The sequence below is a fragment of the Pan troglodytes genome, chromosome 19, assembly GCF_028858775.2.
Source record: "Pan troglodytes isolate AG18354 chromosome 19, NHGRI_mPanTro3-v2.0_pri, whole genome shotgun sequence".
Lineage (NCBI taxonomy): Eukaryota > Metazoa > Chordata > Mammalia > Primates > Hominidae > Pan > Pan troglodytes.
In genome coordinates this window covers 72,466,061-72,490,000 of record NC_072417.2, presented here as the reverse complement: position 1 = coordinate 72,490,000, position 23,940 = coordinate 72,466,061, and the positions used below count along the sequence as shown (strand labels likewise).

Below are 23,940 nucleotides of genomic sequence, written 5' to 3'. Positions count from 1 at the left end.
ATATGGAGAAACCTCATCTCTACAAAAAATAGAAAAATTAGCCAGACATGGTGGCGCATGTCTGTAGTCCCAGCTACTCAGGAGACTAAGGTGAAAAGATCATCTGAGCCTGGGAAGTTGAGGCTGCAGTGAGTTGTGATCATGCCTCTGTACTCTAGCCTGGGCAACAGAGTGAGACTCTGTCTCAAAAAAAAAAAGAGAATTTCATCCATTTCTGTATTTGTATCCATTTCTGTATCCCCAGTGCTTCATACAGTAGGATTTAATATATGCAGGGTGATGAGGGAGGTTAAGTGACTTGCTCAATGCCACACTGAACATTTAGCACAAAGCCAGGTCTGGAGCAGAGGTGGCTTGACCCTCATTCAAGGCTTTTCAAATGGTGCCACAGACTCTCCTCAGCAGGGCCCCACACTGTCTTCCCATTACAGTGATGACACTGTAGGAAACTATGTGCCCTATCTGGCTTGATCACCTTGTAACCTATGGTGGGAACCTGTGGGTGCTAGACGGCTGGGGCTGAAGTCTGGCCTATGGAATGGAATTCTCACCAGGGTGTCAATTAAGACCTTGTCAATTAGCACAGTGCCTCAACCCCTACACTCTCCATACAAGCCACCATGCTGGTTTGAGATTCCTCTCGAAATCACAGAAACCTATTTCTCCAACACCCATTTCACAACAGTCATTCTAATCATCTTACCCAGGGTTAAGTAAACCAGTCCAAGGGCCTAATTGGGCCTTTCACCTGTTTTGCAAATAAAGTTTTTCTGGAAAACATCCATGCTCATTTGTTTATATATTCTCTGTGGCTGCAGATTTGAGTGGAGACCCTATGTCCAGCAAAGCGTAAAATACTATCTGGCCTTTATAGAAAAAGTTTTGCAGACCTTTGGATCTAGCCCAAAAAACAGGGAATCAAGACTGCAAACAGCCCCTCCCTTCTACCAAGGGACTGGCTGCCCCTACTCTGGAAGTTAGTGAACCAACTGGCTTTTGAATGAAGTCATTTCTTTTTTTAGCCCTGGTTACAGGCCTGGGATCCAGGAGGAGATTTTGCCTGTCAGAGGCACACAGGGACCTGCAACACCTAGCACATGGCCTGGCACATAATGGCACTCAATTAATGTTTACTGAATAAATAAACAAAGACATGAGAAATCAGCCAGGCTGAGCCTCGAACAAAAGTCCATACTCCTCCTGTCAGTTTCAAGGTGACCAGTCACACAGGTACCTGGCAGCAGCCGGGTGACCTAGATTTGTCAGACCTTATCTTATCAGCTTTCCTTTCTCGTGTATTTACCCAGCACCTGCCCCCACGATGCTCAGGGCAGGTTGGCCTCTTGTTTTTATAGAGAAAGAGATGGACAGGGAGGAACTCTCCTCCCACACAGACACACTTTGTGTTTTTTTCTTTTTTTCTCCCGCTGCGGGGAGAATCAAGAAATATGGGGGCTTCGAGCTTCAAAAAGCTCCATGAAGTCTAGTTTCACTGGCTTCCTCTCTCCTCAGGTTTCCTAGGTGAATGTTTCTGGCATGAACCTTAACGGCCCTCTCAGAGTTGTACCTGTCGTTTGGAACATTTGGCATCTGAAGGGGAAAGGCCAGCTGTGGATAAAGCTGGCAGCTTTCAGAAGGTCAGGAATGTAAACAAAGCAGCCCCCACCCAGTGGCGAGAGGCCTGGTCCTGAGAACACAGACATTCCTCCAAAGATGCATCAGAGAACAGGGGGCTGCCCCACTCGGCTGGGCTAGCTCAGGCCGACTTTGCAGGGGAGGACAGGGACCATCAGGGAAACAAAAGGCACTTCAGCCTCTCACGAAAATTAGGCAAACTGAATGGAAAGCACTATGGAAATGCTGGTTTTTCAGCTGCCCCGGATAACCTTAGGGGCCAGGCTCAGGAAGGAGATCCTTGTTGCTGCTGCCACCAACCGCTTTTTCAGGTGCTGGGTCTTCCAGGAACCAAAGGGTACCGTGTGACAGGCTCAGTGAAGGCAAAGCTTGCATCTGTTTGCCACTGTAATTCCCAGGGTCTAACACGTAAGAGGAGCTCACACAATGTGGAATAAATGACAGGGCCCTCTGCAGGAGGGTTCGCTCAGGGATTTTTTGTTTTGGTGAGGAAACACTTTTCTGTTTCCTCATTTATCTGCTGGGACGCTAAGGTCACAGTTAGCTTCCCAACAGATAAATGAGGAAACAGAAAATTGCTCTTGGTGGAGCCAACCCTAACAAGAAGGAAAAGGAGCTCCTGGCCCCCAAAGATAGAGAATTTTCCTTTTGATGATCATAATTTACCCCTTCAAAGACCCAAAGGTGTCAGGGGCTAAAGGGGAGGGGAGAACTAGTGCCACCTGCTCCGCCTCTTGACATCACTGTAGTCTGGAGGGGAGGGAGTTTATGGACTGATTAGATGTTGTTGTTTCTAGCGGCAGCTGGCAGAGCCATCTCCTCCTCTCTTCCTCTCCCCCTCCTCCTCCGACTCACTGTCCAGCCACCAGCAATAAGCCAGGGAGAGGAGGGAAACAGCTAAAGCTCCCCTTGGCTGGGCAGCCCTTACCCCAGAGATAATACTCTGGGTCACCAGGTCAAACCCTCCTCTCAGCAGCTTTGCTGAGTGCTTTGGAAACAAAGGTTATCAGAGATTCTCTTTTGGTTTTGTTCTTTCAAGATAAAGAAAGTGGTTTCTTTCAAAAGATTCCCCCCCACCCGAAGTGTCACAGAAGGAATCAAACTGACAAGCAACTCTCAGCTCCAGCTTCACTCTCCAGGCCAGGGACTTCTCTTCCAGCCACCTGGGCTGCTGTGTCACAGCCAACTGAGGTCCTTGGGTGGGTCAGAGGCACAGTAACCACCTGACAGACTAAAAGGGAAGGAGGCAGGGACAGGCTTTTCCATTTACATTCTAGAGAGGCCTCGCTGCTGCCTGCAGGTAAGGCCCCAGAAAGCTGTGGTGGAAGGTGCTGCTGCTATTTCATCACCTCCTGAGACCTGCTGGTCCCCCTGGGATAAGGAACAAGCGATTCCATGAGGAGAGGCCTCAAAAGACGACAGATGACAACTGTAGGGCTCAAGGGCAACTGCTGAGACTCTCCAAAAACAAGGGCAACAAGCAAGAGTACCAGGCTTGTTGGGGTGCCAGGCCCTAGTTCTGTCACTTTCCGTTTGGTTTTCTTTAGTGACTATTCATAGAATAACACTAGCTTCCAACATTTATTGAGCACTTATCACGTGCCAGGCCCTGTGGTAAGAACTTCACATCAATTACCTCATTTAATTTCCACAAAAATCCTATCAGGTATCTAATATTACTATTATTCCCATTTGCCAGTGAGGCCATTAAGACGCAAAGGCGGATGGGCGCAGTGGCTCATACCCGTAATCCCAGCACTTTGGGAGGCCAAGGCCAGTGGATCGCCTGAGGTCAGGAGTTCGAGATCAGCCTGGCCAACATGGCGAAACCCCATCTTCTACAAAAAATGAAATAAATAAATAAATAAATAGCCGATGTGGTGGCAGGCACCTGTAATCCAGCTACTTGGGAGGCTGAATAGGAGAATTGCTTCAACTCGGGAGGTGGAGGTTGCAGTGAGCTAAGATCGTGCCATTGCACTCCAGCCTGGGTGATAGAGCGAGACTCTGTCTCCAAAAAAAAAAAAAAAAAGACACAGAGGGATTACTTAATGTACAGAGCTACTAAATGAATAAGCCAGGTGGTTGGGCTCGGAGTTATACCACAAGCTGCTATGTTATATGGCCTCATATCATCTTATGCTACTACATTAGACTCAGAAGATGCAGGGGGGAAGTAGAAGGAACTTTAAAGACAGTGTAACCTATTGCACTCATTTGGATAAATGAAGAAAAGGGAGAGCCAGAGAGGTGAACAGTCTTGCCCAAGATCACAGCGCTTGACACTGTCAATCTTCCAGATGCCAGCCCTCTCCAGGGGCTGCCTCCAGCACTTACAAGCACCAGCTATGTGCAAAGTGGTGTGTGGGGGGAGGTGGCAAAGTGCAAAATCAAGAGGCCCTCAGTTTCTCTCTGGGCCTTGGTTTCCTAATCTGTAAAATGAGGAGTTGAACTAGAAACTCCAGGTTCAAAGGTACCTCCAGCCACAAAGTTCTGAGCATCTATGACTCCAGGACATTGAGAATCTTGTTAGGAAGCAAGACAATTATACATAAAAAGTGCACGCAACCATAACAACACAGACCATACCACAAGACAGTCATTAATTTCCAAATGAACAACCAAAGAGTGAGTTCTACAGACATTCAGAGCATCCTATAAGCCAGGAAGACTCACTAGAAGAAAAAAAGATGTGAACTGGTCTTCAAGAATGGGTAGGAACTGAATAGAGAGAGAGGAAAGGAGAAGGATTCACCAAGGCAAAGGAAATGACAGGAGGGAAGAAAGGGTGGGATTTGCCACAAGGATTACTGAGTAAGACCATAAAACAGGCAAGGCCAAAAGAACCTAGGCCACACTGGGAAGCGGTAGCAAAAAGTACATGAGCAGATCTGAATCTGAACCCATCTGGCTTCTTGGTAACCTGGTAACCTATGGCCTTAATCCCCACATTGAAAGGATGTTGTAAAGTAAGTGATGGAGTAAGTAAAATACCTAAAGGAGTTCCTGGCACACAGTAGGTGCTCAATAAAGAGGAAAGTGTTCAGCTGGGTGTGGCGGCTCATGCCTGTAATCCCAGCATTTTGGGAGGCTGAGGCAGGTGGATCACTTGAGGTCAGGTCAGGAGTTCGAGACCAGCCTGGCCAACATGGTGAAACCACACCTGTACTAAAAATACAAAAATTAGCCAGGCCTGGTGGCGGATGCCTGTAATCCCAGCTACTTGGGAGGCTGAGGCAGGAGAACTGCTCGAACCCAAAAGGCAGAGGCTGCAGTGAGCAGAGATCACGCCACTGCACTGCAGCTTGGGCAACAGAGTGGGACTCCATCTCAAAAAAAAAAAAAAAAAGAAAAAAAAAAAAAAGCGTAAGTCTTTAGGACCAGTGTGGTGGCTCACCTGTAATCCCAACACTTTGGGATGCTGAGGTGGGAGGTCTGCTCGAGGTCAGGAGTTTGAGACCAGTCTAGGCAACATAGCGAGACCCTGTCTCTCTCCCTCTCTCTCTCTCTCTCTCTCTCTATATATATATATATACACATAGAAACTAAGAAGGTGTTCAATCAATAGTAGCTAATAGCAGCAATGTAGATTTTCCATCTTGTGTGTTTGTTACAACGCCAAACAACCTTATCTGTAACGTTCTTCTACCCTCCATGGTGAGCCTTGCATTCCCTTGTTTCCTAAACGTCACAGGCTCTTTAAGTGCAGGAATCATCTTATCCCTACCATCTAGATTTAAATGTTGTTTAAAGCACAAGAAATATTGAACTGAACAAGTAGTGTATGACAGTGGATTCTAGTCAGCCCCCAAACACAAACAGCCAAGCTAGCAATGGTGCAGATTTACCATTCCAGAGGCCAGAGGGAGTGCCACTGCTCAAAGAGAAACAGAGGGATCCTGCACCCACTCCTTGATTCCCAGGTTGAACACCCTGATGAAGAGTTTCTTTGGATTTCTGACTGGGAACACAAGCTTGATTACCAGTGTCCCTGCTGAGAGCCTAGACGCTAATATACAAACCAGTCTTATGATTGGAACCTTAAAGGCATCTGCAAACCACAGAGTTAATTTTCAGGGTACGCCTCATCGCTCAAGTCAACATTTCCTTTTGGTATTTAAAGTAACCACACAGAAAGAATCACATTTGAGCAGATTTTGTGCTCCAGCTGCCTGCAGTCTGCAGCAAAAGAAAAACAAAACATAAAGATGATTCACCAGATTTGGTCCCAGCAGCTCCCTTGATACTAAATTGGTGAGCAACTCTATGTGTGCCCAGATCATTAATTTTCACAGGGAGCAGGCATGACTGTGTGACAGGTCTGCCTCCCATTTAAAGCATGTGACTTCCTGAACCCAATTCCCCTTGTCCATGCCTACACACGATAAAGACAATTAAAAAAAAAAACAACAACCATAGAATGCTTCTATTTCTTTGCCAAGCAGTGGTCAATGAGTATTTGCTGAATGACCACCATGTACCTGGAACACATTCGGACCACTGCAATGGACAGACACCACTTGCCCCATTCTAGTCTCTTCCTCACTAGTTCATCTACCACACCACAGCAGCACTAACCATTTGCTGGTCATGTCATTACTTGCTTAAAAGTCTTCAGTAGCAACCAACTGTCAATGGGACAACATCCTAGCTTCTGTTCTTCTAATAATCTGGCTTCGACCTACACCTTCAATGTTTTCACAGTTTTTCAACCTCTACCCCAAAGAACGGCTGCTCCCTGTGTGCTCCCTGCCTCTGGCTCTTTGTTCCTGATGCTCCTTTTACCAGCTCCTCCCCATCATTTGAGGCTTCTGCTTCCAGGCACACTTCAGTGCCACTTCTTCCACCAAGTCTTCCCAGAACTGCATTTTCTAGAAAGATGGATCTTAAAGTTTGGTTGTGTGTGTGTTTTTTTCCTTTTTTAACCAACAGTATCTTTGGTGGAGAGCCTGATGAAAGCCATGAAACCCTCTCTAGAAAAATATACATGCCCACAGAATGACACATGCAATTTCATGGAGTCCTTGAAGCCAGTCCACGGACCCAGATTGAAACTCACTGATAAAGATCTCTATCTGAGTAATAAGTCATTCACTCAAATATTCACTGAGAATCTACCAGTCTTAGGAGCTGTGCTGCTGCTAGAGACACAAAAATGATGTCACAATCATCTCCTCAAGTAATTCACAGGCTAATGGGAAACATGTGTCATCACACTGTGATAACTGCTTTAAGAGAAACATAAGATGAAGTAGAAACTTCAAGAAGGCATAACATAAATCTATTATCTCCCAAACTAGGATAAAAGTTCCCTGACAAAATTTTTGAGTAGTATTATAATATCTAGAATAGTGCTATGTGCATGCACGCGCACACACACACAGAGTACGTAATTAGTATTTGTGCAAAGACAGAATGGAATCAATAAGATGATAAGAGCAAGTATAGGCACAGTCCCCACTGCCGTCACCCACATACACCAGAAACTCTTGAGATATAGTTAAAATGGTCCCACTGTGGACCAACTGTGCTATACAAATTATCCCAAGCTGGGTGCGGTGGCTCACATCTGTAATCCCAGCACTTTGGCAGGCAGAGGCAGGTGGATTGCTTGAGGTCAGGAGTTCGAGACCAGGCTGGCCAACACAGTGAAACCTCATCTCTACTAAAAATACAAAAATTATCTGGGCATGGTGATGCACACCTGTAATCCCAGTTACTCAGGTGGCTGAGGCACGAGAACTGCTTGAACCCGGGAGGCAGAGATTGCAGTGAGCCAAGATTGCACCACTGCACTCCAGCCTGGGTGACAGAGTGAGACTTTATATCAAAAAAAGAGAAAAAAAATCCCAGCCTAATTCATGGCTCTTTTCATCCTGAACGGGTTCAATCTCTGCCCCTATGGAGGAAAGGTACCATAAGATACTATACTTTACGAGCCCCAAATAGTTTCTTTTCACCAAGAAACACTGTAAAGTAACCACATCCCTTTGTTTGGAGACTTTCTGTACAGATTTGATTCACCTGCCACCCCTTCCTGGGTGGTCAACAGATACTTCTAGAGGAGTACAAAAGAGCCAATGCTTCATTAGTAGGAGACAGAGCTTTCAAAGGTCACAGAGTTGAAGAAAATAATTAAGTAATTTGGGGTTGGGAAATGTGATTCTCTTTATAAAAGCCAACTTGGTAGAGCATGTCTTGAAACTGGACTTATTGGGTTGTGCTGGAACTCTTCCATAATTTGTCACTTCTGCCTTGGCTGTAGCTTAGAAGTGATGTCTAAGAATCACTGACACGGCCGGGCGCAGTGGGTCACGTCTGTAATCCTAGCACTCTGGGAGGCCGAGGCAGGTGGATAACTTGAAGTCAGGGGTTCAAGACCATCCTGGCTAACACGGTGAAACCCCGTCTCTACTAAAAAAGTACAAAAAATTAGCCGGGCGTGGTGGTGGGTGCCTGTAGTCCCAGCAACTCAGGAGGCTGAGGCAGGAGAATGGCGTGAACCTGGGAGGCGGAGCTTGCAGTGAGCCAAGATCGCACCACTGCACTCCAGCCTGGGCAACAGTGCAAGATTCCATCTCAAAAAAATAAATAAATAAAATTTAAAAATTAGCTGGGTGTGGAGGCGCATGCCTGTAATCCCAGCTACTCAGAAGGCTGAAGTAGGAGAGTCTCTTGAACTCAGGAGGCGGAGGTTGCAGTGAGCCGAGATTGCACCACTGCACTCCAGCCTGGGCAACAGAGTGAGACTCCATCTCAAAAAAATAAATAAAAAAGAAACACTGACATTCAACAGCAAAGTGGCAGAGGCACCCACTAGAGCTCGGGCCATACAGAGCAGTTGTTCCCACCCTTCTGTTTCTTAGTACCACTGCTCTGGCAAAGAGCCAGGTCCCACTATTCTAGAAACAAAAGGTTTACTTTTTGAGATAGACATTTATGCCTGCAATCTGATTTTTCCCTCCTCTTAAAACATACTCGAATTTTATTCGAGTATGGTTTTTGTAAAAATCATTATGTCATATATCCACTGAATATCAAAAATTAGAGTTCAATTAACAAAATTAGGGCTAAAAATACCTATTTTGCGAATTAGATAAGTTCATAGAATAATTATCTTCAAGGGCTACATCTCATATTGTATATATTCTTTATTATTTCTTTTCATCTTTATTTTTAATTTTTGCTAACTGGCATTCTGGTCTGATAATATTGTACATATCCTTTATGAATTATGCCGTCTGATGTGACACAGTAGCCACTAACAACACTACTAGTGATATAACTCAATGCTCACTATACCGTTTTCCAGACATCTAGAGAAAAAAGAGAAATGAAGGGATTTTTAGAAATTATGTTCCTATATTTATTATTTACATGAGGTTTTCAGGACACAGATAATTCCATCAAGATTTCAGAGAGTAGTTTTATTGTACATTAAAAACACAAACTGGCTGGGTGCAGCGGGTCACGCCTGTAATCCCAACACTTTGGGAGGCTAAGGCGCGTGGATCTCTGGAGGTCAGGAGTTTGAGACCAGCCTGGCCAACATGGCAAAATCCCGTCTCTACTAAAAATACAAAAATTAGCCAGGTGTGGTTATGTGCACCTGTAATGCCAGCTACTTGGGAGGCTGAGGCAGGAGAATCACTTCAACCCGGGAAGCAGAGGTTGCAGTGAGTTGAGATCATACCACTGCATTCCAGCCTGGGCCACAGAGCAAGACTTCATCTCAAAAAAAAAAAAAAAAGAAAAAGGAAAAAAAAAAAAAAGGCCAGGTGCAGTGGCTCACGCCTGTAATCCCAGCACTTTAAGAGGCCGAGGTGGGCGGATCACCTGAGGTCAGGAGTTCGAGATCAGCCTGGCCAAAATGAGAAACCCCATCTTCAGTAAAAATACAAAATTAGCTGGGCGTGGAGGCGGGCGCCTGTAATCCCAGCTACGCAGGAGGCTGAGGCAGGAGAATCGCTTGAACCTGGGAGGCAGAGGTTGCGGTAAGTCAAGATTGTGCCACTGTACTCCAGCCTGGACAACAAGAATGAAACCCCATCTCAAAAAAATAGAAAAACAAACAACAACCAAAAAAAAAACACAAACTGATGAGCCGTGGGAACTGAGAAACTACCTGCCCTGACAGGTAGAGTGGACAGGATGGGTCAGATCTCGGTACTTCCTTAGCAGCACTCCCTCCGTGGCACTGCCCCTACGCCACTGCATGGAGGTACTACACTACACTACACTGGTGTACAACACCAGGGCTCAGAGCCAGAGGTGGGAAACCAAGGGCAGAGTCTACCTCTTGGCAGCCACTAGATCAATGCAAGGATTCAGAACATCTCACTCCCTGACTCTTCTCAAAGAAATGCTGCATCTAATCTCTAGACAGGAAGGGAAAACCAAAATGTCACCACTGTAAGCCCAATGGAACCCCATAGGGAACAAAAACCACCTGCCTTCTAAATGCTCCCAACCTCAGAAGGACTGCCCAGAGCTTGAAAACAAGTCAGGCCAGGGCTCCTCACACAGAACACTGTGGAGGGGTATGAGGTGGATGGCCCTGGCTCTGAGGCTGTGTGATCTCATTCTGATCACTGAGTCACCCATGGCCTGTCTCCTCATGAAGAGAGGCTTGAATGAGATGACCCATAATTCTAGAAATTCCTTATTTGTCACCAGAAGATAATCTGACCTATAGATCTGACATAACAATAGCGTAAATAGTTTTGGAGACTGAGCAAAAGGTTTCCTCATCCCACCTCCACTGGATTACCCCTCTACAGCACCCTACCACTCCTTTCCTCCAGGACCCAGAGCACTAAAGCAACCGTGTGTTGGCATGAAGTCACAGGGCCCCGAAGTGGGTCTGTGATAGATTAATCCAATTTATCCTTCCTAAATGGCCTACTCCACAATGCCATCAAGGGGTTGGCAGGAGGGAGGCAAAGGGAGGATGACAGACAGAAAATTTTCATACAAAAGCTTTGCGAAGACCCAGGTTTCCATAATAGATTATGTCCACTAAAATGAGCGTTTAGATTATTCTCACTAGGGCTGGCTACTAACTGTTCCAATTGAAGCTATTATTATTTTATAAGCAAAGTATATTTTTATACTAGGGCTTGTACCATTAGGGAAGAAACAACAATGTGAGCAATTCCTCATGCCAACTCAAAATACCTCTGTGTGCAAACACTCCAGCATTTAGACCACAACACCCCCTAAGAAAGAAATTGTAGGATGCCTCAGCACATTCCCTAGATAGTTCTGTCATCAATTCAAAGAGTTTTTCCCCCTACCCTCTTTACCATTTTACAGAGAAAATGCCATGTTACCTTTCTACAGACACACTTGGCTTTCTATTACCCCTTCTCATATCCAATCTTGTGCCTCAGGTTCCAAAGTGAAGCCATCTTAGCCAAACTAAAACTAGTTGGTGTCAGGCAGGAATAATCCCCTCCAACCCACCCCCTTGTCTTTTTGTTCTTTTCTTTTGGACAGTAAGGCCAAGAGAAGCAAACAGACTACTTTATATTTACATAAAGGTTTGTAATTTGCAAACCACCCACACATCCATGATCTCATCTGAGCCTCATAACAATCCAGTGAAATAAACCTGCTCTCCCCAGTGAGGCATGCCCACTTCACAGGACTGTTACTGGGATAGCACATCACGAGCATACACTAGGTGCTGGCTGCTAGAGACATCTGCTATGGTCTGAATGCCTCCCCAAATTCATAGGTTGAAACGTTCACCCCAAAGATAACGGCAGTAGGAGATCAGGCCTTTGGGAGGTGATTAGGTCATCAGGGCAAAGCTCTTGTGAATGGGATTAGTGTCCTTATAAAGAGGACAGAGAGAAACCCTTCCCTTCTACCATGTCAGATTAAGTAAGAAAAAGCTGTCTGTGAACCAGAAAGCAGGCCCTCACCAGACTGAATCTGGTGGTGCCTTGAACTTGGACTTCCCAGCCTCCAGAACTGTGAGAAATAAACTTCTGTGGTTTATAAGCTAACTAGTCTATGGCATTTTGTTTTAGCAGCCCTAATGGACTAAGACAGCATTAAACATAGTAAACATTATTTTACCCATTTTATGAGTGAGAAACTGAGGCTTGGAAGTTGGACAATTGATTGCAAGCAACTAGGCCTCTAGGGATCTAAAGCAAGCTGTGAAGGTAGAAAGCCTGGTACCGGATTCTTTCCACCACCATGGCAATACAGACTCCATTTGTTTTTAAAAACTTTCTAACTATACATTTCCATGTAGGCTTAGGCACACTGATAGAAGGGAGCCTGAAGTTCTAGTCCTAGTCCCAGTTCACTGCTGGTCACACTCAGACCTTTGTATCCCCTTCTTCATAATGAAAGCACTCACTTTTTTTTTTTTTTTTTTTTTTTTGCACCAAACGAATGTCAAGCTTTCAGATGAAAGGCCCTATTACCAGTACAAAGTATCATTTAATTACACTGCTGATCCAGCTCCAGTTATCTGCTTCCCAGCTCCTAACTCCCACTGGGCAGATTCTGAAACTGCATAGGAGATTAAGTCAAGAGAGGAGAACAGGAGAGACATTCTCTCCTTGAACTTTCTTAAATGGAAGAGGGGGGGAAAAATGAAAAGAAAGGCCTATTTTCCAAGGAGGAGGCTGGGGCAATGATCTTTCCATTAGGCAGACCTGCATAAGAATCTATAGATTATTTAACGCCGGGGGTGGCTGTGGAGTGAAATAAAGGAAGCTTTGTGCAATGCCAGCCACAGCTCCCTCAGCTCTCCCCACAGTCAGGCATTTCACCCAACCCTTTAAATCATCAAGCTCTAATGCACCCCATCTGTGTACCGGCCTGAGCCAATGAAACTGAAGCCTGTGCTGACTTTGGCCTGGACTTGTGAATGAGCCTTTCTGCCCCAAAAGGGACAGGAAGGACATGAGGCCAACAAAGTATTTTTTTTCTCATTACTTGTCTTCTCCAAGGCTCAACCTCCATCTATTCATTTATCATTTACTGAGCTCTTGCCATGGGTCAGGTTCTGACCCCGAGATGTAAAGCAGATATAGGCCATGCCCAAGGACGTATAAGAAAGAGCTCAGGAGAAAGAGGAGGGAGGTGTAGGAGGAGGGAGGTGAAGGAGAACGGACACTCTTGGCTAAGGCACAGAGCCCTGAAACACCCATACCTGCATATTCAGGCGATGTGGCTTGGTTCTGAGTGGCTGAAACAAAGTGAAGAGCTGGCTGGAGACCTAACAAAAAAGCCAGACTCTGCCAAATTGTCAAAGGCCTTGTATGCCAGGCCAAAGAGATAAGACATAAATTCTGAAGGCCATTACCATCTCCACATACTCAACTTCTGCCCATCTTACAAGGCCCAGATCAAAGAACCATCTCCTCCAGCAATCCCTCCTGAACACCCACTCAAAGTAATCACTCTTCTCTGAACCTCTGATTTGACATCTTGGACAAGTTTTATGAGTTTCAGCTTCTTCATCCGCATAAAGTATGACTCATGTCAGCTACCTTAAAGACTTCATATGAAGGTTAAGTTAACATTGATAAAGTGTCAAGTTGCAGTTTTTAGTACATAGAGGGTGCTAAAACCTTATTGGTACCTCAATTTCTTATGATACATAGCACTGCTTCCTTGTATTAAAAAAATGATGCCTTGGCTTCCCCAGTAGATACAGGCAAATAATTTCTCTGGAGATTTCCAAAGGGGGGGAAAAAAAAAAAAAAAAGGACAACTCACAATTCCCCTACAACTTTGCAAACCCAATTCCAACGTCCAAGAGACCAACTCCTCTCTTCTCTCACTGACACCTCCACACATTCAAACTTCCAGACTCAAGGGGTTCCCCAAAATTCGAAGTGAAGCTGAGAAGGAAGCTAAAGGCTGGCTGAAACATAAGCAGCATAAAGGAGAGGAATTAGCAGAACCATAAAGAAAGGAAAGTGGGGCAGATTCACAAGTCTGGCCAGAGGATAGGACTCTAAGGGGCTGTACGCTTCAAGCTCTGTGGTCACCTTAGACCCTGGAGTAAGGCTAGAACAAGAGGTTCGGTCCTCAGGCCCGATTTGAAAAGCCTCACTACTACAGATGTGTTTGTTTGGGCAGCTTTCTTCACCTCCTAGGTCAAATCAGCCAGCTGGAGAGGACTGTTCTATAAGAGCTGACTAGATCCTTCATTCCTCTCTGGCTGGGGCTACCAAACCAGAGGCAAAGAAAGCAACAGCCACCTTTTCCAGCAGGTCTTGTAAACAGATGAGGAACACATTTAAAAACAAAACAAAAAACTTCGTCTGGGTCTGCGTAAAGATGGGTTGTTTTTTTTTTTTTTACTTTAATGGCGTGAAGTCCAGGTTCTGGGTAAAGATGCTTTTGTAAGGGAAAAGTCTCCCATTATCTCTTTCTCTTTGTCATGCAGCCTAGTAAAACCTGTTTCTCTTCCCCTGGGAATCTAGGGCCAGGAGGGAAGCAGTTCCCCTGAGAACGCTCCCTGAAGGATCCATTTCCTGAACTGCACAACTGGCATGTTGGTTTATTTACTTATTAATAATCCCCCAGCCCCAACTTTAGAAAGCAGCTGCCTAAGCACCTCAGGAAAAACAGGGTTCCATTCTTCTGATCATGATCAAATGTCATGCCATATTACCTCATGTATAAGCCCTAACGGCCCCCACAGGCCAGAAGGTCAGCTCTTCAACAAGCCACTTTTGGTCCCTGCCAAAAGCCACCCATTTTAGTAATTCCACAGTCTCACAACTTCCTGGTGGCTCTCTCATCTTGCTAAGGAACCCCTCTTACAAGACATTCCCCTGCTTTCTTAGAATTCACCTTCTGAGCAGGGAGCATTTTTCACTCTTCGTCCGCCAACCTAAACCAAGCAAGCTGAGAACAAGGCTCCCATCAATCCCCAGCCCCTCCCTTCTCTGGCTTGCAAGCCGCCAGCTCCCAAAGCCTCCAACAAGGATGACACCTCATTTCCAAAATAACAAATTAAATGACTACTCTGTCCCTCCAACTCAGAGTTTTTCTCAGTTGAGTGAGACGGTCACGTGGGTCAGCCCTCCCTGTACAAAGATGGAGTACAAATATTCTTGAGAGCTTGTAAACCTCTGCAACTTCAGGAGCACTAAGCGCCCTCCCCGGGGTAGGCAAGGAAGGCCTGCTGGAAATGTGTACCTTGGAAATTAGTTCATCATGATTGGCCAAGTGAGCTCTGCAGTGAATGCAGCTGTAGGTCCGGTGGCAGGAGGGCAGATATGCCTGGAAAGTCTTCGATCTTGTCATCTTCACCATTGGTGCTGCTGAGTGTGGGGTGAACTCTGGGGCAGCCCACGAGGCACTCCCACAGGATGGGTCGCACGGGAAACACCGGAAGACACAGGTAAAGGCCGTGGTTTGGCAGCGGGTGGGTGTGGCAGGCTCCACACACTGGTGATGTCTTCGGCAGAAGAACCCTCACGCAGAGGTCTAGGGCTAATTCTCAGCAGCCTGTAACATCAAGGGAAGAGGACTAACATTGGCTGATGGAGCAGGGCTCCCTACAAAGCAAGCAGAATCCAACTGCCACCCATGAAGAAGGCAACACTTACAGGATCAAATGACCCACTTCTCTGTTCCTGGTATCATGCCCAAGATACCCAATGAATGAGAAAGAAACCACTGGAGACTCCAGTCTCGCTGCTTTTCTGGAGTGGGAAGTTCAGTATCATCCCAGCAGTTTCATTAGACACCCAGCACACACATTATCATCATTCCCAGGCAGCCCTAGATAACATCAGGCTTGAAGATGTGCTACCACCTACAGCCCCAGGGAGAGGACTCCTCAGGGACCCCCTCTCCTGAGCCAACCAAGGTGAGTGGTTAAAGGAGAAGGGAAAGTTCAGCCTCTAGAGGTTCACCACATCCAACAGTCACACCTGGGTTTCTCATCCATTTCCAGATGTCGAGAGTCCAACGCTTGAAGCCATCACCTGCAGAGGCAGCAAACCCCACACCCCAGCCTTTGCTTTAGAGATTGAGCATGGGATATAAAGGATCAAGTTCCCAATCAGCAGGATCCCTAGTGCTAAGCCAGCTCTTTCAGAAGAAGTGATTCTCTTTATAACACACCTCACTCAGAAGTAAATACTCAGTACATTTTTTAAAACCAAATGAATGAAATCAATGGCATAATCAGAATCCTGCATCTAAAATTCACAGTAACAGTGAATTTTACCAGAATTTCTCCAGCCCTTAGACTTTCCATTACTCATCCCATAGGACCATACATCTTTCCTACCACAGCCTCAGCTCTTTTACTGGGAACTAAGGACAATGAGAAAGTGAGGTGGCTCCCAAGGTAACTAAGTGAGCAGCAAGTCCCAGTAAAGGTCTGAGGGCAGGGCCACGAGGTCTAAGACTCCCTCTGCTTCTCTGTGGCTCACCTGCCTAAGGCTTCCGCACCTGCTATCCCCTGGGCTTCACTAATAGCGGTGGTGTTTCCACTTGCCTACCTCCCAGGAGAGCGGGCAGTGTTAATTAACACCTGCGTCAAGCTTTGAAGATAAAATTAAAAATTATTTAGGGAGATGGGGAAGGAAGACAAACAAAATCAGATCTTCCTGGCTGGACTACGTCTGGGATCCATCTGGATCTTTGGAGAAAGCCTGCAAATCATCGTCCTCTTTTTCCTCTAAACCTCCCTGGAACCAAATCTTCTAAAGCGAAACTGCCATCTTCCCTGGAATCCTTCCCACCAAAACAGTCACTGAGGCCGCCATACTTCTGGGACACTTTATATCTTCCTGAGTGGCCAACTAACTAACTAGCACTAGGCTGAAGGACAATATCAGTCACCACCCCTTAACCCACAGCGAGAGCACTTCTCTTCTGCAGCCCTGAGCCAAGGAGGCTCCTCATGCAAAGCGACCAATTATATGTGAGCTATCTGACTGTTGAAGGGATTCAGACCTTTGGGGGCCAACGTATGATGTCGCCCCTGCTCAGTCTCCCACCTCTAGTTTTAAAGATGTAAAATCAGGTTACAGTGAACATTATAGCAACACTTGAAGGAAATGGAAGTGGGAAATAATTCTCTCGGCTTTGCCTCAGAGTTAGGTCTGGCCATCACAGGAGATAGGACGAAAGATACATAAACTTTTGGATCCAGAACCCCTTCATCACACCCTGGGCACACTCTGGGTAGCAGGTAAGGTGAATGACAAAACAGCCCACAGAAGACCAATGCTGTTGGGTGCCAGAGTGTTACAGGTAGAAAGGTGGTAGAGCCAAGTACCCTGCTTGGAGTTTCCTGAAATACCCTCAACCTTTCTTTTTCTTTCTTTTTTAAGACAGAGTCTCACTCTGTCTTCCAGGCTGGAGTACAGTGGCATGATCTTGGCTCACGGCAACCTCCGCCTCCCGGGTTCAAGCAATCCTCCTGCCTTAGCCTCCCATGTACCTAGAATTACAGGCGCCCGCCACCACGCCTGGCTAATTTTTGTATTTTTAGTAGAGACAGGGTTTCACCATGTTGGCCAGACTGGTCTTGAACTCCTGACATCAGGTGATCAACCCACCTCAGCCTCCCAAAGTGCTGGCATTACAGGTGTGAACCACCGCACCTGGCCCTTCAACCTTTCTAATACTCCTGTTCCATTTCAGGATAGACAGCACGTCCAGGAAAGGAAGGGGTGGTGAGTTAGAGTAAGGAAATAGGAAAGACAGGCAGGGGAAAACAAGCAGTAGGCTTCCCCCAGGCCAAATGCTGCTCGAGTCCACAGCCTTAGCTGCCCGCTGGGGAGCACAAAGAGCACCAGACCCATCCGTCTTACACAAACACAGAGGGGAGAAAAAGAAACAATGACCCTGGCTGCCAGGCTGAGTTTAGAGAGCAGATACAGAGTCTGTTTTCTTATACATGCAGACAGCTTCTAAATTATACATTTCCCCAGAGTAGAATTATTTCTTCTCTCACTTCTCCTCTGAAGGAAACCCCCAAAAAAAGTTTACAGGTAGAAGTTTCTGGTTATGTTCAGCTTCAAATCTGAATCCCGAAACTTATTCAAAGCTACCTTCTGTGGAATAAGCATTTCTTGTTTGTATTAAATGTGAGTGTGTCACATACAAACACACACATGCACATTCCATCCTCACCACAGCTCTGAACCTAAAAAGACAAGAGAAAAATCTACCATATAAGCAATGGCCCACGCTGTCTGGTGCTAGAAAGGCTCTGGAAGGCCTAGACAAGAAGCCTTACATTTTGCTGTGGCAGAGTCACTCTGCTCCCCATTGCTCTTAAATATGAATAAACAGGCATCCTAGAGAGGGACTCCTTTCCTAAGAAGAAAAAAGGAAAAGCCAGATGCGGTGTCTCACACCTATAATCCTAGCACTTTGAAACAGGAGGACTGCTTGAGCCCAAGAGTTCGAGACCAGCCTGGACAACACGGCAAGACCTCAACTCTACAAAAAATTCAAAATTAGCCAGGCATGGTGGCACGCGCCTGTGATCCCAGCTACTTGAGAGGCTGAGGCCGGAGGATTACTTGAGCCCAGGAGGTTGAGACTGCAGTGCACAGTGTTCACTCCAACTGCATTCCAGCCTGGGTGACAGAGCATTAAAAAAAAAGAAAAGAAAAAGGGAAGAAAAAGCGGCTTGCTGAAATATGAATCTTGTTCAACTGGTACAGGACAAACTAGAAGAAATGAGAGGAGGTAAGTAGAAAGCAAGGAGAAGCAGGATCAAGAAAGGCCTGTAGGGCCAGGCACAGTGGCTCATGCCTGTAATCCCAGCACTTTGGGAGGCTGAGGCGGGTGGATCATGAGGTCAAGAGATTGAGACCATCCTGGCCAATATGGTGACACCCCGTCTCTACCAAAAATACAAAAATTAGCCGGGCATGGTGGCGTGTGCCTGTAGTCCCAGCTACTCAGGAGACTGAGGCAGGAGAATCGCCTGAACCTGCGAGGTGGAGGTTGCAGTGAGCCGAGATCGTGCCACTGCACTCCAGTCTGGTGATAGTGCGAGATTCTGTCTCAAAACAAAACAAAACAAAAGGCCAGCCTGTGGGGGCCGGGGAAGGTGGTCACGCCTGTAATCCAGACACTTTGGGAGGCCAAGGCAGCAGATCACTTGAGGTCAGGAGTTTGAGACCAGCCTGGCCAACATGGTGAAACCCCGTTTCCACTAAAAATACAAAAACTAGCCAGGCATGGTGGCGCACGCCCGTAGTCCCAGCTGTAGTCCCAGCTACTCGAGAGGCTGAGGCAGGTGAATCACTTCAGCCTGGGAGGCGGAGGTTGCAGCCTGGACGACAGAGCGAGACTCCGTCTCAACAACAACAACAAAAAAAAGGCCTGTGGGCTGAGAAAGGGGAGGGCAGGCTGCATGAGAGGAACAAGCTGAGAGATGGGGACCAAAAAATCAACATCTGCACTGTCTTCTTCCCTTTTAAGCAAAAATTTTAAAAGCTTCTTTGAGTCAATTCTTAGGAAAGAAAATTGATTTTTTTTTTTTTTTTTTGAGACGGAGTCTCGCTCTGACACCCAGGCTGGAGTGCAGTGGCGCGATCTCGGCTCACTGCAAGCTCTGCCTCCCGGGTTCACGCCATTCTCCTGCCTCAGCCTCCCGAGTAGCTGGGACTACAGGCGCCTGCCACTACGCCCGGCTAACTTTTTGTATTTTTAGTAGAGACGGGGTTTTACCGTGGTCTCGATCTCCTGACCTCGTGATCCGCCCACCTCGGCCTCCCAAAGTGCTGGGATTACAGGTGTGAGCCACCGCGCCCAGCCAAAATTGATTTTTTTTTAAAGGAAGAAATTAAGAGTATGGAGCTTAACTCATCATTCTAATTTTTGAACTTTAGCCCCTGTTAATGGGGCAACAGGGTCCATGGGGCTTCATGAGTCCAACTCATAGAACATAACTGTGGAGTCCAAATTGATTTCCAACAGTCATCAAATGAGCTTAATATTTAAAAGCCTCAGGGCACATGTGCAAATTAAACACCATTTTAAGTGAACTAATAATCCATCACAGTGGAAATTAAAGGAAGATTTGCCGCCACCCCTAGCTAGCTTTCACTGAGCAGCACAGAAAGAAAATATGTGAGGTATTATGATTAAAAACAAAGATCTTCGATACACCACCTCGAGAGACAAATGCACAGTGAGCACATGCCAACCTGGCCAGCCCCCACCCCATGCCGCCTCCCCGGCCGACAGGCCTTCCCCAAAAGGGAGTAACTGCCGCTGGAACTCAAAACAGAACCTTCTGAGTGCCACCAGGATGGAGGGGCGGGAGGTGGGACGCTCTTGTTAAGCCACAAAGGAACGTGAGGAATGATGTGGAAGCAAGGCTGGACCACCACATGCCGAGCCACGGAAACTGACCTGAGAAGTGGGACTCTCTACAGGAAGGAATTCCTCCAGACATGAGACAAGGCTGGCCCCAAGGCATGCCTCTGTGTTGTTGTTTCCATGGGGTGTCTGAGAGGAGGTGAAGACTGGAAAAGAAGTGGGCTCTGGACTCACACAAACCAGTTCTGCTCCTTTCTAGCTGCGTGACTTCTGGCAAGTTACGAAACCACTCTGACCCTCAGCTTCCCTATCTCTAATAAAACCAACCTCCACAGGGGTTCTAGGTGTTAAGTGAGATGATCTCAGTGCTTACACAGAGCTGGCGCACAATACACACCAAAATTTTATCTATTATTTTTAATGGCCAATGGGGGAGAAAAACAGATGCTGCTGCTTAAAAAAAAAGAAAGAAAAAGAAAAAGGAGAAGGCCTGAGAGTTCAGATAGACATGGAGTTTGGGGTCCTTTGGGAACATCCTATTTTTCCTCTTTTCTATTTATGTTGAACCTGATGCCTGTGTGTAGCCAAATTCCAGCCTGCCCCTTCCATTAGGATCCTTTAACTTGTCTTCAAGCATCTCTTTGAGATGATACCACTGGGACATCTCCCCAATCTAGAATTCTCTTTTCAAGATGAGACAAGGCGGCAATAATATTGGAGGAACCACAGGCATGCGTTAGTATTGAGGTCCTTCTAAGAGGTGCTTCCTCAGTGGCCATGCTCTCAACAGCCTGAAGGTAAGCATCTCTGACTTATACAGCCCTGGCAGGCCTTTGGGCCTCTTTCCCCCTCAAATCCACCCACTGCATGCCAGCCAGTGTTGTCTATTTAAAAAGGAGATCTGACCATGTCATCACTCTTAAAGTTTTCAGAAAGGCAACACAGAGCAGTGGTTAAAAAGACAGGACCAGCTGGAAACAGTTGTTCATGTCGGTAATCCCAACACTTTGGGAGGCTGAGGCAGAAGGACTGCTTGAGGCCAGGAGTATGAGACTAGCCTGGGCAACACAGTGAAACCCTAAAAAGAAAAAAGAAAAAAGAAAAAGGACCTGGAACTAGTTTCAAATCTCAGCTCTGTCATTTACTAGCTGTGTGACCTTGGACAAATTACCTAACCTCTCTGGACCTCACTTTCCTCACAAAAAATAGAGACAATAATATCTACTTCATAGGGCTCATATGAGGATGAACTAAGTTAGTAGAAAAGTACTCAGCATATGTGCCTGGCATGTAGTAACCACATAATACATTCCAGGTGTGTATTACCACTAACGCCCATGCATAGCTTCGGACTCATCTCATCCTCTATACCTTATCCTCCATCTCCATTCATTGAAATGACATTTAAGAGTCTACCATGTGTCAGGAACTCTCTTAGGAGGCATTTGGCAACTTGTACCACTCCTTGTAGGGCCCCTCAGTACACCACGCTTGCACTTTACGCTTCCATGGTTTTGCTGATGCCATTCCTTCAGGCTGATACAACCTTTCCATCTCTCCTCACAAGGCCCTTACTTGTCCATTGAAACTCAGCTCAAATGTCACCTCAACACTGGGCTTAGTGGCCTCTCCTGTGCTCACCTCCATCTTAACCCTACTGAAATTGAAATTACCCTTCTCTGCCTCTGTATCCTCTACTAGAGGTAGGCTCCAAGAGTCATCTTTGTACCCCATGAACTCAGCAGCACAGGACACACAGTAGAAGCTAAACACCATCACTGAACTGAACCTCCTCTGCTTCCCACTGGCTGCTCACTGGACAGGTCCACCTACCTGCACAGGTAGCACATGTGATAAGGCCCCTCCCTCCCTCTCCAAGCAAGGAGGAAGGAGGCGAACTTACTCTGCGTCCCCAGACTCCATCTAACCCAATTCTCTCCTCACCACCTCCACTCCCATCCCGTGCTGTGATGCCCAGGAAAACCACAATTCCTGGGTGCCACTCAAAGGCCTGTCATTGGCATCCATGCCTATTCTTTACATTGCTGGTCTAGGTTTAAAAAACAAACAAATTAAAAACTCTTAGAAAGACTGAAAGGGACCTTGTGCTAACTTTAAGGACGGGAGGGTAGGAACGTGACTAAGTAGCCATAGCCTGTCCCAACATCTGTGAAGAATGAAAGCAGCCCTGGCTGGAGGCACTAAATGGTGGTGGCGGCAGAAAGGAGGAGGCAAGCTACTTCTGGGAGTGGGAGACAGAAAAAAGAGAGAGGTGGAATTGTGAGAAGGCCTTTATACTGGGAAAGTTGTCCTCCTTCCCCATCCTACTCTCCCCAGAATCCTGAGCCTAGAGCAGAGAGCACAGAGAGACCTGTGCCCGCCCAATGAGAGAGGTGGGCAGCAGTGTTGCCCAGCGGTTAAGAGTGCAGGATCTAGAGGTAGGTGGACCTGGATTCCGTCTTGGTTCTTCTCACCAGCTACATTACCACTGGGCAAATTGCCTGAAAGGAGATAACAATAGAGCCTACCTCCTGCAGGAGACAGAAGGATGAAATGAGATAACGCAATTGGAGTATTCAGCACAGCACCCAGCACATGGCTAATACTCAATAATCCCGATTAGCTACAGTCACCCTTACCAGTGAGGGAGAAAAAGCACAGGAATTGTTCCTATTCACAAGACCAAAAGGAATGGCGTTCCTGTCCCCCAGGTTGACTCACGGTGGTTAGGAGGTTAGGGCCTAAACTAATCGACTTAAAGGTACATTGTGGTTTAAGTAGGCTTCTGTGGCTTAGCTGGGGACCTGATATTATTGCTGTCATTCCTAACACAGACCACTCCATCACTTACTGTATTGAAAAAGTTATCTCTGTGGTCTACACTGACTCTACTAATCTCAGGATGGGGCCACTGCTAAAACTTCTCTGAAAATCGTCTATTAAAGCTGCCAAGGAGCTGATGTGCAAGGCCCACAGGAAAATCATCATTTTCTAGACACCTCTTTTACAGCACTGGAACCAGGTGGGACTTCACATCCATCCAGCTGGTAATAAAAACCAGCTTGGATACTCAAGAAACCACGCTCCTTCATAAACAAAACCAACCATTCATCTCAACCCTGGATGCAGGGTCTAGTCTTGGTTTCGGGGGGTTATACGTCAGATGATAATCCTACGTGATCTCTAGAATTCTTTCAGCCTTTAAAGTCCTGGTTCCATGTAGTAGTGACGCTCTGCCTGCCGAATCCTGCCTCAGGAGAAAGTATTCCTCTGTCAGCCTTCAAAACGCCCCATCAGGTCAGTGGCGGCATTAGATTCTCATAGGAGTGCGAACGCTATTGTGAACTGTGCATGCCAGAGATCTAGGTTGCGCACTCCTTATGAGAATCTAACTAATGCCTGATGAGCTGAGGTGGAACAGTTTCATCCCAAAACCATCCCCCACATCCGTGGAAAAACTGTCTTCCACAAAACCGGTCCCTGGTGCCAAAAGGTTGGGGACCACTGCTCTAGAGGAATGGAAGAGCTACAGAGCCTTCTGGCAATGCTTCATGAATATCATTTATCATAACCAGGATTTTCGGTAACAAAAATACGGGCAGTCTCCAACATGCCAAGTCCAAACACTAATACTTTTTTTTTTTTTTGAGACGGAGTCTTCCCCTGTCACCCAGGCTGGAGTGCAGTGGCGTGATTTTGGCTCACTGCAACCGCTGCCTTCCAGGTTCAAGCAGTTCTCCTGCCTCACCCTCCCGGGTAGCTGGGATTACAGGCATGTACCACCATTGCTGGTTAATTTTTGTATTTTTAGTAGAGACGGGGTTTCGCCAAGTTGGCCAGGCTGGTCTCGAACTCCTGACCTCAGGTGGTCCACCTGCCTCAGCCTCTCAAAGTGCTGGGATTACAGATGTGAGCCACAAACACTAACACTTTTGAATGCTAACACTATTTGGACTTGGTGCTGCCTTCAGTTGCCTTCATCTGAAATGCTCCTTAATGGGCTTTACTGTGTTTCTCTGG

The 23,940-nt window shown here is 46.5% G+C and overlaps 1 protein-coding gene across 1 annotated transcript in view; it reads right to left on the bottom strand.

Annotated features, from left to right (window-relative positions):
• YPEL2 (yippee like 2) overlaps window positions 1-23,940 on the bottom strand; it is a 69,666-nt gene that overhangs the window by 33,410 nt on the left and 12,316 nt on the right. Inside the window, exon 2 of the mRNA XM_001134774.8 lies at window positions 14,815-15,126. Coding sequence (XP_001134774.2) covers window positions 14,815-14,931 — 117 coding nt within the window. The 5' untranslated portion in view covers window positions 14,932-15,126. The remainder of the gene's footprint in view (window positions 1-14,814; window positions 15,127-23,940) is intronic.